At 47.5% G+C, this 14,969-nt stretch overlaps 1 protein-coding gene across 1 annotated transcript in view; it reads left to right on the forward strand.

Moving 5' to 3' along the window:
• The window catches only part of LOC110304238 (myosin-3), a 22,556-nt gene extending 17,922 nt beyond the window's left edge, over positions 1 to 4,634 (forward strand). Inside the window, exons 30-39 of the mRNA XM_021175477.1 lie at positions 225 to 390; positions 932 to 1,056; positions 1,531 to 1,839; positions 1,953 to 2,156; positions 2,230 to 2,355; positions 3,155 to 3,325; positions 3,445 to 3,549; positions 3,693 to 3,788; positions 3,883 to 4,020; positions 4,483 to 4,634. Of these exons, the coding sequence (XP_021031136.1) occupies positions 225 to 390; positions 932 to 1,056; positions 1,531 to 1,839; positions 1,953 to 2,156; positions 2,230 to 2,355; positions 3,155 to 3,325; positions 3,445 to 3,549; positions 3,693 to 3,788; positions 3,883 to 4,020; positions 4,483 to 4,509 (1,467 nt within the window). The 3' untranslated portion in view covers positions 4,510 to 4,634. The remainder of the gene's footprint in view (positions 1 to 224; positions 391 to 931; positions 1,057 to 1,530; positions 1,840 to 1,952; positions 2,157 to 2,229; positions 2,356 to 3,154; positions 3,326 to 3,444; positions 3,550 to 3,692; positions 3,789 to 3,882; positions 4,021 to 4,482) is intronic.
• The last annotated feature ends 10,335 nt before the right edge of the window (positions 4,635 to 14,969 follow it).

Genomic DNA, 14,969 nt, shown 5'->3' on the forward strand with positions numbered 1-14,969 from the left:
AAAAAAAAAAAAAAAAGAATTCGTTTGTCTTCTGGATATGGTAGCAATTACTGATTGATTATCTAGAGTAAGCTAATGGAATAACATCTTTGCTTATTCAATGATCTAGACCAGGCAACGGTAGAGAACCCTAACTCTGAGAGTAGCCACTTCAGGGGTGACATTCTGTTAGACGCTTGGCAGAGAGCTCACTGACAGAACCTCTCTCCACGATGCTGCTGCAGGTGTTAGCTGAGTGGAAGACGAAGTGTGAGGAGAGCCAAGCCGAGCTGGAAGCAGCTCTCAAGGAATCCCGGTCCTTGAGCACTGAGCTCTTCAAACTGAAGAATGCCTATGAAGAAGCCTTGGATCAACTTGAAACCGTGAAACGGGAGAATAAGAACTTAGAACGTAAGCCTTTCTGAACTGTCTGAGGTTGTGGGAAACCCTTCTTGTCGCCCATCATGGCCAGAGTGTGTGAGGGTGGATGAGACTCCGTTATTTAAGCTCCTCTACATGGGTCTGCTGATGCACCAATAGAAACTGCTCGCTGTTGACAAGCTGGTTTTTCTTAAAGATCTATCTGTCTATCTATCTATCTATCCATCCATCCATCCATCCATCCATCCATCTATCTATCTATCTAATTTATACGGGTACGTTCTCTTCAGACACACCAGAAGAGGGCATCAGATCCCATTGCAGATGGTTGTGAGCCACCATGTGGTTGCTGGGAATTGAACTCAGGACCTCTGTAAGAGCAGTCAGTGCTTTTAACCGCTGAGCTATCTCTCCAACCCAACAAGTTGTTGTTTTGAGTCTCTATACAATGTCTTATCTCTGAGAAGCAGAGGCCTTTAGAGTTACAGAGAGCTATCGACAGGCATCTAGTGGGTGCTTCACATTCCCAGAGGCAGGCGTTCAAATGCAATGCGAGCTCATTTCATTGCAGAAGAGATAGCGGATCTCACTGAACAGATTGCCGAGAATGGCAAAAGCATCCACGAGCTAGAGAAATCCAGAAAACAGATGGAGCTGGAGAAGGCTGACATCCAGATGGCGCTGGAGGAAGCAGAGGTGAGGATGGGTTGGGAGGCAGCAGCCAGAACAGAGGCAACAGCGTGTACCTGAGACGTTCACACTTTATGCTTCTGGAATCATGAACTCAGTGCTCGCTCGCTCCTTCCCTATGACTGTGTGGCTGAGTAAGATAATGCCCGTGACTTATCTTAAGTTGGAGAAAATCATTATGTTAAAATAGGTTTACGGCAGAAAATTTACAAACCCTTGGCTGAAGTTAGAATAGTTGTAAGGTGCTTCTTGCTCTCAAATAACTAGAAGATTGTAAATACTTTTGGTTTTTGCACAATCATAAACGAATAACCATAAAATGTTTCACTTCTGCACTAAAGGTAAGTTAGTTTACTTAAAGGTAGTTTTGACTACTATGGAATTTGATTTAGGAATCTCTCCTCAGAGTTCTGCTGACCCAAGGTTGTGTGGTCTGCTCCAGAGCAGCGCAGAAACTGTTCTTTGTTTTGTCTTTTAAAGGCAGCTCTTGAGCACGAAGAAGCTAAGATTCTCCGGATCCAGCTTGAACTGACCCAGGTGAAATCAGAGATTGATAGAAAGATTGCAGAGAAGGATGAAGAGATCGAGCAGCTGAAGAGGAACTACCAGAGGACAGTGGAGACCATGCAAGGCGCCCTGGACGCTGAGGTGCGCAGCAGGAATGAGGCCATCCGCCTGAAGAAGAAGATGGAGGGCGACCTCAATGAGATCGAGATCCAGCTGAGCCACGCCAACCGCCAGGCCGCAGAGACCATCAAGCACCTCCGGAGCGTCCAGGGACAGCTGAAGGTGGAGGGAGCGTCCTGGGGTGGGGGGACTTTGCCAGTGTCCAGATATGAAAAGACTAGGCCAAGTTTGTGGTCCTTGGCTCTCCACTTCACACGCTCTTGGCTTCTGCCCAGGACACCCAGTTGCACCTGGATGACGCTCTCCGGGGCCAGGAGGACCTGAAGGAGCAGCTGGCCATCGTGGAGCGCAGGGCCAACCTGCTGCAGGCTGAGGTGGAGGAGCTGCGGGCCACGCTGGAGCAGACGGAGAGGGCCCGGAAGCTGGCAGAGCAGGAGCTGCTGGATTCGAATGAGAGGGTCCAGCTGCTGCACACCCAGGTGAGGGCAGGGAGGATTGGGGTGTGAGGGTCCACCCCAGACGCACTGTATGACACTCCCTCCTCCTCCCCAGAACACCAGCCTCATCCACACCAAGAAGAAGTTGGAGACCGACCTCACGCAGCTCCAGAGTGAGGTGGAGGATGCCTGCAGGGACGCAAGGAATGCAGAGGAGAAGGCCAAAAAGGCCATCACTGACGTGAGGCTCCTGCTTCTTCCCCACTGTGGCCGCTGATACCGTGTCTCGTTAAAGCCCTCCTTTGCTCTAACCCCACACGTGACCGGTAGAAGTCTACCCTCTCAGGACACACATGGTGTCCATGCTGACCTCAGATCATTCCCATCTCCGTTCAAACTTGCTTGTGCCCTCTTGTACTGTTAAAAGCCGCAGATGGGGAAAAGGCAGGAAAGAGGTATACTTTTTTTTTTTCTTTTTCTGCCCCTGGAGAGGTGTTTCTTTCACTTGCATCTGGAAATGAGACCCTCCGAGGGTGCTATCCCGTCACATGGCTCCTTTCCTCTCTAACTTTCCTGGGTCTCCTCCAGGCTTTCTGGTTCTGTTGCTATAATGGCGCCACCTACTGCCTTCTATGGGAATATCACCCCAGTGCTATTTTACTTTCCTTTAGGCGTTACTTCTTGAGTCCCTCCCTGGGATTCTACCGTCTCAGGTTAATCTCCTCCAAGCCTTAGACGCTTTTGAAACTGTGTGTTGGTGATGATTACAAAACAAAAACCAAACCAAACAAAGCAAAACCTGGGCTTTGGATAGGTCCCGAGGAGACCAGTTTCAGGATACTGCTTCTCGTTCAAGTCCGTTTCGAGTTTATTTTATAAAAAATGTATATCCAGATGTAGCTTTTGGCCTCTTTCAACGTGACACATTCATGACCTCACCCGCTGTCCTTTCTGTAAAGCATTTTCTCTGCCCACAGTGGAATGCCGGCTTCCACCGCTGCATGATCTTTGAAGCCTTGCCCACACGCTTTGCCTTTCAGGCCGCCATGATGGCGGAGGAGCTGAAGAAGGAGCAGGACACCAGCGCCCACCTGGAGCGGATGAAGAAGAACCTGGAGCAGACGGTGAAGGACCTGCAGCACCGTCTGGACGAGGCTGAGCAGCTGGCGCTGAAGGGCGGCAAGAAGCAGATCCAGAAACTGGAGACGCGGGTACCTGATGGGCGGGGGTTGGGAGGTGGGGATCTCTGCTTGGCCAAGCCCAGCTTCCCAGCCCCTCCGCCCCCAATCAGGGCTCAGCGCTAGAATAACATCTGCAAACATCTCTCAAGATCAGAGAGCTGGAGTTTGAGCTGGAAGGGGAGCAGAAGAGGAACACAGAGTCTGTGAAGGGCCTGAGGAAGTATGAGCGGCGTGTTAAGGAGCTCACATATCAGGTAGGTGGAAAGATCACCTCTCCGAGGTACAAATACCACTCAAAGCTTGGAATGGGACAGAACATGTGTGCACCCCTAGACTGGCTAGGCCCTAGTACAGCACTGCCCCCCTCCTTTAACGACATCCCTATGTTCATTTGCAGAGTGAGGAGGACAGGAAGAATGTGCTGAGATTGCAGGATCTGGTGGATAAACTCCAAGTGAAAGTCAAGTCCTACAAGAGGCAGGCTGAGGAGGCTGTAAGTCAGATGCATGCGTGGCCACGCCCATTTCCCACGGGGAGACCCAGGAGGGAATCTTGCAGATTCCACCCGCTGGACTCTTTACCTTCAGGATGAACAAGCCAATGCTCATCTCACCAAGTTCAGGAAAGCCCAGCATGAGCTAGAGGAGGCCGAGGAACGGGCTGATATTGCAGAATCGCAAGTCAATAAACTGCGGGCAAAGACCCGCGACTTCACCTCTAGCCGGGTAAGCTGACCTGGGAATGCCCAAAGAGATACAGACCCTTCAGAGCTGGAAGTTGCTGTAGGGGATCCTCTATTTCCCAGTCGGAGATTCTCAAGCTCAGAGAAAACGTTCTTTACAGTCATCTACCTGGGTGGAGCTTCACTAGAAATACATTTATAATGGGAGGGGGAAAAAAAGCGCTGTCTCTTCAGCGCCCTCTGCTGGTATGAGAGAAGCTGTTCCGGAGCACCCTCTAGAGGTGGCTGAAGGTGTCTGCAATTACTGTACCCACAGGCCCATTGTGGCTCCTAGAGGGGACTCGCTCTCTCTGAGGACCAGTTTCTCAGGCATCCTCTCAAAGGACCCCCAAATTCCTTGCACCCCATTGAAACATACAGACAACTCCTTGATGCGTACGGGGAGAGGGGTCCAGGAAGTGTCTCTGCTGCCTGGCTTGACTGAGAGCATCCACATTCTCTCTAGATGGTGGTCCATGAAAGCGAGGAGTGAGCAAGCCCTCCTGGTGCAGGGCAGAAGATATGCAGAATGTATATTTTCGTGGCTCCTGACAATTCTACTTAATTTCCATGTATCGCTTTTCCACATGCAATAAAGCTTGCCTTGTTTCAAGTTGGTTTGTTTTGTCTTATGCCTTTCTCATTCCCCAAAGGGGAATTTATTCCCCTTTTGGCGATTTTTATGTTGAATGCTGAAATATTAGTAAGCGGATGTCTTCGTAGATTTAAATCGTTGTGTATGTGGTGTGTGTGTGTGTGTGTGTGCACACACCTGCGTGTGTGCTTGCACGGGGGAGGGGACTAAGCATTGCTTCAGTGGGGTGGGGAGGGAGAGTCTATGAAAGTCATCTATTAATATCATATAAGAGAGACACAAAGATTGGGCTCAGGAACACCTTGTTTCAAACTGGGGAGAATTTCTCTCCTGCACATTTTACTGGGGAAATGACGTATCTCAAAGCTGGTAAATAATGCTAGGCTCCATACAAGAGGTGAGTGAATGCCACGGTGTCTGGTCCTGCTGAGAGCTCAGAGGCCTGTGGTAGAACTCTCGCCTCAGATACACAGGACTCTGGGTTCAACTCTCAGCACTGCAAACAAACAAACAAACAAACAAACAAACAAACAAGGCATTTTAAAAAGTAAGGAAAGAAAAAGAATCTAGTCTGCATCCCCTGCTAAGTTTTGCTATCTTGGGTGCAATCCACCTTATTCCAGAGCCAAATAAACAGACCCTTCACTCATCGCCAAGCAGAAGAGGACAAATGTGGAGAAAGACAGGATAGCCACCATGTGGACTAGCCAGCAGGACAGAATCCTCTATCCAAGGTCAACTCAACAGGTGGATTGCCATGGGCACACTCATCAGAGGAGGCTGCTGAGTCTCTTTCTTTACTGAGGTCTAGAAGATGCTGGATGACCCGGTTTGACCCAGGTGGGGAGTAAAGTCCAAGGGGCTTTTGACGGTGCTGGGAACCAAGTTGGCATATCTAGGGTTTGCGGCTATGGAAGGAAGGAAGGCGTTGTCCTGGTCAGGTTTGCCTTTTTGGTGGTTCTGCACTCACCTATTCTCTAAGAACATGTTGCTTTGATTTGCTGTCACTGCTTCATGGCAATGCCATAGCTGTCAAGTGGCGTGAGAGGCAGCTGTTGCTAAGAGGAAATGGCGGCACTGAGAAGAGGTTTGATCTACAGCCCAAGCTGAGGTGGGGCCAGAAGAGCAACGGTCACTCCCCTCTCAGAAGTCAGGAGGGCTGCTGCACACTGCCTTCTGTGGGAAGTGACAATGGAGAAGACAGAGCAAGCCTCATTCCCAGGGATTCTAGGTAGTGAGTGCAGAAGAAACGAGATCTGGGCTGTCACGGTTTTCACACAAAGTAGGAGCCCTTAATGAATTGCTATCAGAAGTAGGAAATGGTAAGGTTTCCAGGCATTCTCGGCCTCCTAGATAAGGGTGTGCACCCCTTTGCTTACATAGGAGTCCCCATCAACTCCCTACACTGGGCCTGATCAGGCCTCCAGATGGGACTGCTCCCAAGTCAGCAACATAAGATGCAACCAATAAATCTATAGTATGAGGAGCTCGGCTGAACAAATAATAGAGTTTAAAAAATACATTGCATATAAAAATACAGACTAGTAAAAGGACTTATATGTTGAGATTTAACAGGCTTTATAAGCCAGTTACACTGTATGGATTTAAAATTTAATGCTGTGCTCTATTTAAAAATGTGTATGTGTGTGTGTACATGCTCAAACATGTATGTGGAGGTCAGAAGACAGCTTATGGGAGTCAGTTTTCTTCCACTATATTTGCCTTGGGGACTGAACTCCGGCCATCAAGCTTGGTAGCTGGTGCCTTCACCCACTGAGCCATCTGATTGCTCCGAGGAGTTGTTAGGACTGGATTTATATGGCAGTTTGTTAAAATATGGAGGCACACCATTGGATAGGAACTATTCCCTTTCATCCTTAGGGAAGCCTCTGACTCTGCGATTCTTTTCTGGAACCAGTGCTTATATTTTACAAGTCTAGGCTACATTTATAGATGAGAAAGGAAGGGAAATGGAACAAGCGTTGTTTGAAGTCAGTGTGCTGACAGAACTTAATAATTCACCAAAGAAGCTCTTGATGTGCCTTATGCAGAATGGACACACACACACACACACACACACTCACACACACTCACACACACACACACTCACACACACACACACACTCACACACACACACACACTCACACAAACATACACACATATGCACTACACACACACTCATGCATACACACACTCACACAATACACACGAACATACACTCTCTCTCTCACACACACACATACACACACACACACACTCACACCTGCACACACAACACACCCTCCTGAAAGTCCCCGAGGCTGTGGGCTCTACTTTGTCCTCTCACCAGTGAAACATGGCATTGCACACAAGAGCACAGTTCAGTTCTGGAAGCTACCCTGGTGCTAGACAGCAATTTTGTGAAGGATATAGGTAGAAAAAAAAATCACTTTCCAAGACTTTCATGACTTTTTTTTTTTTTTTGACTTTTATGCGTTTGCTTACTCCATAAAGCAAAAGAGACCCTTCGTTAGAGAGGCCATCAGCCCTGTTAGTGAACAGAGAAAAATGGGAAGAGGAATCTCCTTCTGAGGGAGGCTCAGGCATGCCACCCGAGCCTCAGAAGGGCAGCCCGCTCCAGCAAGGGCGAGCAGGATGACCTCAGTGCTATTATTGAACTCTTACAGTGTACACTGCAGGCACTTTCTCACATCATTGCATAAAGACTCAATGGTGACGAGACAGGTCTCTTTATACTTGTTCACTACAGAAAAAGACACATGGTAACTTGCCCAAGGTCAAGGTGGCAGAGCTGGGGTAGTTTTGAGGTCCAAAGACTACATTTACCCTGCAAAGTCTGTCTACAGGAGCAGCAGCCAGATCCTCAGGGCAATCTCCCCAGGGAGGAGGGGTTGACGAAACCAAAATTGTGCTTTTTTCCCCCTTCTGATTACTGTTTCTGTCTCTCCTTCAGGCACTGCACCCTAAGATTTCTGTTGTCCCCTGCATGTAGCAGCAGCGCATCCTTGGGTCTCTCACACAGACCACTGGATCATTCATTGACACAAGGTGACCTTTATCCCATCTATGACATCCACTGATGCTTCTGCATGTGAACCCTAGGTCAGGGTGAGGAAGAGGCTGACGGTGTCTTCTCTGCAATCTTTTTCTTTCCAGTTCTCGAAAAAACCCCAATTCTCTCTTTCATTATTATCTTTTTCTGCTCTCTGGGTAAGGAATTGATTTATTTTTCTCCCTGTAATCCTTATATGATCCAGAATCCTCTGACTTGCTGGGTTCTTTATTGAGTGGCAAATCTCAGAGCTGTAGAGTTCTTCTATTTTTATTACCTTTTGTATTTTTTTTTAATTATAAAAGAAATATATGTTCGAGAATAGGATTCTTAAAAGGGCCGTCAAGTACAAAGAGACTGTCAGCCGGAACGGTAGATTTCTTTATTAGGAGGGGCCACAAGGTTGATTTATGATTGGCAGATGGCTCCCATCTGAAGGAGTCAAGGGACTGGTTTCTAATAGGAGTAACATGTCCTTATGTGGGGAGTTGGGGCAGCTTGCAGCCACTGGCAGCTGGTGAGGGTAGCTTTTCATTTCTTCACGCCTGGGTCACTTCAACAGCTGAGTTTTAATAAAGCAAATGTAGCTCAGACAAGGGGGGGGGGAGCAGGCCTCCCAGAACACCAAGGCCCATTTGCACCCCTCCTACTAATCTCACTGCTAAAAACAGCTGAGGCTGAGAGGCCCTCAGAGCGCTGGTTGGATCTGAGCAGTGATCCAGTTGCCCGGAGCTATGCTGAGACATTCCAGAGGCTCTTGTGTCCTCGGCTGCAGGCCACTAGGAGCCAGAAGCCCAAGATGGTACGGACTATTTTTGTTCAAGATGGCCATGCTATCTATGGCACATAGAAGCAAGAAGCCCCTTCTTAAGGGCATGTTCTAACAACTGAAACATGGTCCCCTTTGGGGGAAGCTTTTGGGAGGATTAGGATTAAGTCAGCAAGGGAGAATGCACCCCCCGTAGGGCTGGCTCTCTTCACAGAAGACCTGGACAATGCTAAGAAAAGGTTCCTTTTGAATGAAGAACATGGAGAACTGCCATCTCTTCGGGCTTCCCAGCAACTAGATGGTGCATAACTCACTGAACAAAGACAAGTAAGACAGGGCCTTGAATTCCAAGGACAGTAGATGGAAAATAAGCACCCGAGTAAAGATAAGAAGAAACGGAGAACAAAAACAAAACAGAAAACTCTTAGTGCAGTGGAGAATTGAGGAAGGAGGCAGTTTTACAAAGATCAAAAGGAAGGCGTTAGCCACGAGCATAGTGCTTTGTGCGCAGCAGGGGTGTCATGCGCAGTTCTTCTTAAAATCCAGTTCTTCGTAGAAAAGGTCAAAGGAAAAAAAAACGGGGAGACTATGTTGCCCTCGAGAAAAACCTGTTCTCTCTACTCCCACTTGTTATCCCGCCTTGTTATCCCGACTCCCGGTCAGTAAGGAAGAGACAGTACACTTCAGAAATGATTCCTTGCACATTTTCAGACAGTCATGAGCTCCATTTAGTTGTCTTCTCAAGCAGCAGGCCCCTGAAAGCCAGGCTCAAGTGTGAGAGAGGACGCTTGGGGACTGAGGTGCTACCTGTGAGAACCCAAGACCCAGCCAGAGCCTCCATCCTACACCTTGGTTCTCTAGTAGGCGCTTCCGGTCTGTGTTTTCACACAGCCGTCATTTACGAAGTGCCTACTATTGCCCAGAACTGGGAAATAGGAGCAGAAATCTCTTGGAAAGTAAGATAGAAAAGGAGGGGAGGGCAGGAGAGTGGGAAGAGAGACAGACATTTTCAAATGCGGTTCAGCCTCTGCCCTGCGTGACCTGAGCATCTATAGCAGCTGCACCTATTTTGGGCCTGAGGTCTCCGTCCCTGGGCAACAGGTGGGAAGACCTAAGATTTCCTGGCACATTCCCAGGGCACAACTCATCCTTTTTTTAAAGACTCATTTTAAGCTAGAAACATGGAGTCTTCCTTTTCTGTTTTCCGAGCCAGCCTTGGGGATCTAGGCGTCAGCACATGGGTAGCGACTTGTGGTTTCTGGGTCTCGCTCGCTAGCTCGCTCGCTCGCTCGCTCACTCTCTTGCTTATACTCACACTCGCATGAGCGCACATACACACATAAGCACTCATGCTCGCACCTACGCACGCACGCACGCTCCCTTTCCTGAGCTAATGAGTGAAGTATGTGTCAGTCACAGTTCATGCCCAGGAGCCCACAGACGGGAGTCAAGTAAGGGCATAGGTAGGGAGTAGAGATTAATTTACCCGATTTGTCGTCCAGCCCCAGGCTTAGCATCCCTACACTAACAGCATCTTCCATGGGCTATAAGATTTGACATTACCATTGGTCAGTAGGAGCAAAAGCTCACAGCCCTTTGTTTCCAAACCGTTGCAGAATAAAGACTAATCTTCCAGGGGGAAAATCAGCTTTTTAACTGTGACTTCATCCTTATGATCAGGGGCAGTTTTGCTAGGATGCTTTCTAGTTACCTACATCCTTTACTCTTAGCGAGTGATCAGACGGCACTGCCAGCACGGCTACTTGGACACTGGAATGGGCACCAGCCGCAAGAGTCCCTGACTTTGATAGGCGTCTTCTAGCCTGTCATCAGAAGAGTTCCCTAAGCTGAGATTCCAACCCCTGACCCAGGGCTTGAATGCTCGGTGCTGAGCACAGCGTTAATGACCTTGTTTTTTCTCTTCAGGTTCTGTCTTGTCTCATAATACTGTAGTAATCTATCGATTTAGCTCCATTGTCTGAAGCATAGATAAGAAATACACACAGGCTTTTTTGTGGCTCTTGACATCTTTGTAAGAAAATATTAACAGTGGTTCTGTGGCTTAAGCCATCCTGAGCTAGCTCCAGAGATTAAATAGACGGCTTGAATATTAATCATTACATGAAAAGAGCAATTTTCATATCAGTTTTCCTTAGTGTGTTTCGTGACTTCATTGAACTTCCCCTTTGGGTTTTAAAGGCCGATAAGAAGAGGAACCCATGATCTCTTGTAATATGAAAACAGGAGAGAGAAAAACCCAGGAATTAAAGGTTCAAGTGAGGATGGGGTTGAGGGGGAGGAAAGAGGAGGGGTAGGTGTGGGTTAATAAAAAACTAAGGGTGTATGTATATAAAACCCATATGGAAATCCTCCACTTTGCAGCTAAATTGAAAAAAAAATTAAAGGCATTTGAACACGTGCTTCCCCAAGAAGGTATGGGTTATTAAATTAAAATATGTCAGGCTTCGGGATACTTCTTGAGGAGTAACTGGTCAAGGAGGCTGCAGAGACCCCTCCCCCAAATAACACAAGCTCTTGGTTTCCCACCATAACTATGGTAAGATCCGATTGCTGAAGGCACAATACACTTTGGTTGTGAGAACTCAGGCTGGACCTAACCTGAAGACTTCCTCCCTGATAGATAGCGTCCATCGTTCTGGAGGTTCCATAGGTGACAGCTGGAGGAGAGAAGCCATTAGTGGTGTTGCCCAGATGTGAACCCTGACTGCTACAATACTTATCTGATGGGCAAAGGTGTGTGCCCATGGGCGTAAGTGGCATAAAGGTTACAAGGCTAACCAACCCTTTTCTGAGGGGATTTGAGGTCTGGCATTGTAAACTGGGTCAAAAGCCCACAGCTTAGGAGGTTCTAGGCCCTGGGGGGTGGGGAGGGGGAGAAATCCACTACTGTTGTTCTGTGGATTGGATACACCGTCAAGCTGATATATATATATATATATATATATATATATATATATATATNTGGACTAGGATATCAATAATAGATAATTGCGGTGTCCTTAGTTTCTATGTCTATTTTTCTGGTGAGCAGATAGGAAGTTTAGATGAAATACCTATGGGTAATGTCTCAAATTGTAAATCAGTGACTTCAAAGAGTATATACTATATATATATATATATATATATATATATATATATATATATATATTCAATCGAGTATATACTATATCTATATTTATATACTCAATCAATTGTGTATATACTATCTATCTATCTATCTATCTATCTATCTATCTATCTATCTATCTACTCAATCTGGCAAACATCTTGGCTTGCTTGTCTGGGACACAGTAGGGCCAGTCACTTCCTTCATGGTCCTGGGGCTCACTAAGAACAGCTTGCTGCTGCCACTCCCTATGGAAAGGCATCCAAGGTCATGTTGCCAGCCCAGGAAGGATCAAAATCTCCAAGTCCAGGTGTTACTTCTATGGAATGCATCTTCTTTTCCCACTGGAATAAACTGAGCCACAGAAAAGTGGGAACTATGTTCAGTGTCCAATCATGTCACAGCCGAGTCTCTGCAGAGCAACAGAGGTCTCCTTAGAGGCCTGCGTGGAATCTGTGTAACTTGCCACAGTTCTTTCCAAACACTCCTGGCCTCTGTTACAGTTGGTCAAGCACCCTTGTCTCAGAATGACACTCGCTAGGTCCCACCTGTGGCAGAAGAAAGGGCCCTCGCTTGATTCCCTACAAACATGGTCATGTTGCATTTGCTGAAATTTTAGCCTTGCTGGGTTGTCTTTTACACCAGCTCAGCCACCAGTGCACACTCTGACATGTTTCTGGAAGCAGCCCCTGCCTTCCATCATGAAGGTCAAATCTGGGACCTCCCACAAGCTACAGAGATACGTTACCACTAAGCTACACCCCAGGCTGTGCTTTACTTTTTACTTTGTGAGTTCCTCAGGCTGGCTTTGAACTCACTCTGTAGCTTACCAAGCCTAGACTTTTCCCTGCTCCCCGCTTCCTCAGCCATGTCTGTACCCAGGTCACCTTCAGTAGTGCCGAACTTTCCAGCTATGCATCTTTGTATTTCCAGTGCCTACCCAGATACCCTGTGTTTTCAAAGGCTCTTAGGAATTGATTTTCTCATATTTGTCTCAAGTAGGTGAAGTGAGGATTGTGGAGGTTAGAGACACAGTCTCCACCTTCTCTCTCACTTCTCTGATGGGGAAGTAGGGGGCAAGAATCTGCCTCTGGATCTCCCTATCTGTGTACAGGATAGGGAGATCCAAGTGCTACACTTGGGAACACCCCACCTACCTCTTCCCTTACCTCCTGACCCATCTGTCCAGACAGTCTCCCATCTGCTCCATCCCAACTACCACAGTGCAAAGTCCTAAGCATTGCCTCCCATATGGAGAACTGCTAGGAAGCCAGAGGCTCCAGGGCGACATGCTGCGCTTGGAGTCATCTTTGAGAGCTTGGTACCAGATTCTCCCACTAGGTGGCACCACTGCTCTGCCAGAAGCACAGTTCCCACAGATCTGTGATAATATTTCTCAGGTGCCAAGGGCTGAATATAGCTCCTGCAAGATGTGACTGGACAGCGAAGGACTCCCCACTACCTCAGCCTACATTCATTAGAAAATGCCACAGCAATGCTGTTGGGTGTTCAAGTTGAGTTAAAAGCCCAAGAGGAAGCCTGTCACAATTTAAACTTTTGTTCATGGAGTTTTGAGTATTAAGTATGAATCTTTTAGTGTGTGTGTGTGTGTGTGTGTGTGTGTGTGTGTGTGTCTGCTCAAAGATGGAGGCAGTGCCCAAAGATGAGCATGGGCCATGACATTGGGGCTGTGCCTGATGAGTTGCTATGGCAATAGATGCTCTTGCTGTTGTACATACATGGCCCTTTCTCTTTGTGAGGGCACTGGGCTAGGGAGGATTTCTGGCCAGCCACCATTCCTGGGTGTCCTGGCTGGTTTTGTGTGCCAACTTGACACAAGCTGGAGTTATCACAGAGAAAGGAGTCTCCCTTGAGGAAATGCCTCTATGAGATCCAGCTGTAAGGCATTTTCTCACTTAGTGATCAACGGGCCATTGTGGGTGGTTCCATCCCTGGTCTGGTAGTCCTGGATTCTATAAGAAAGCAAGTCAGGGGAAGCAAGCCAGTAAGAAACATTCCTGCATGGCCTCTGCATCAACTCCTGCTTCCTGACCTGCTTGAGATCCTGTCTTGACTTCCCTTGGTGATGAACAGCAATGTGGAAAGTGTAAGCTGAATAAACCCTTTCCGCCCCAACTTGCTTCTTGGTCATGATGTTTGTGCAGGAATAGAAACCCTGACTAAGACAGTAGGCCTGAAGCTGTTGAGAAGAGAGAACCATTGGTAGCCGCTAATGTCTCTCAGGATATGTGTCCACGTGGGAAGACTCCACTTTCCCTGTGAAACCCCTGCAGCCCCTTGCCACTTCCCTGCCTGGCCAGGTTCCCCTCAAAACCCCGATATCCACAGTACCCTTACCAGGATTCCTGTTAAAGCTTTAGTTAGTAGAAGGGGCAGGTTTTCTTGCTTTCTGGAACAATCCTTTGTCCCTCACATGGCCTATTTCTTTTCTGTAAGGTATGAAATGTGTTTTAGTCACTCCTTTAGACTCCTTCCTCTCTTGGTCTGAGAAGACCCTTTTTCATTTTCTCTTCTGTCTGAACTGTATTCTCCATCCCTCCTACGATGCCCCTTCTCTGCTCTTCCCTTCTTTCTGTGGATCCAGGCTACACTGCAGAGGTGGAACGAAGAAAGGATGTCCAATAAGCTGCTCAGCAAACTCACAGGGACTAAGGGGCCCCGTGTGCTAACTGTCACTTCTAGCTTGGGTGGGGAGAGTCAGTTGGGGAGCTTTGTAAAACATTGATGTTTATGGTCGGGCCCTGTGGAATAAATACACTCTTACTTCCAGCTACCTGGGCTGCTGAGGTAAGAGGATTACTTGATCCCAGGATTCAGACCCCAGCAGAGGCAACATAGCAAATACCTGTCTCAGCAAGCAAGCAAGCAAGCAAGCAAGCAAGCAAAATACCACCACCACCAACAACAACAACGAATTGCCCAGGTCACCCACAAGATCATCGAAACCAGAGTATATGAGGCGCAGTCTCCATACATCAGGAGTTTATAACACCCCCAAACCTCCATCTGAAAATGATTCCTAGCTGGTGGGAACTAGAGTATCAAAAAACAAACAAACAAACAAAACAACAACAACAACAAAAACAGACTTGGGTTCTGTTGAGCCTAAGCTGCCACCTACAGGCCAAAGTGGGTACTGTTTCCAGCTGCAGGAAGAGAGGGCAGGGTGACACAGAAGCTCTGAAACTCCAGAATCTGCCTTCCAGCTCTCCAATGCCCATCAGACAGCCGACTCATTCCGAGAAACTATGTCTTTTCAAAGCGAGAGTTTCCATGTCTGTGTCCCGCTCCCTCCATCCCAGAGTCTCCTTCTCTGCATGCCAGGCTAAGAGCACATCTAGAATTTAGTCTCAAACTTAAAAAACATACAGAAAATATGTGTTTATTT

The sequence above is a fragment of the Mus caroli genome, chromosome 11, assembly GCF_900094665.2.
Source record: "Mus caroli chromosome 11, CAROLI_EIJ_v1.1, whole genome shotgun sequence".
Lineage (NCBI taxonomy): Eukaryota > Metazoa > Chordata > Mammalia > Rodentia > Muridae > Mus > Mus caroli.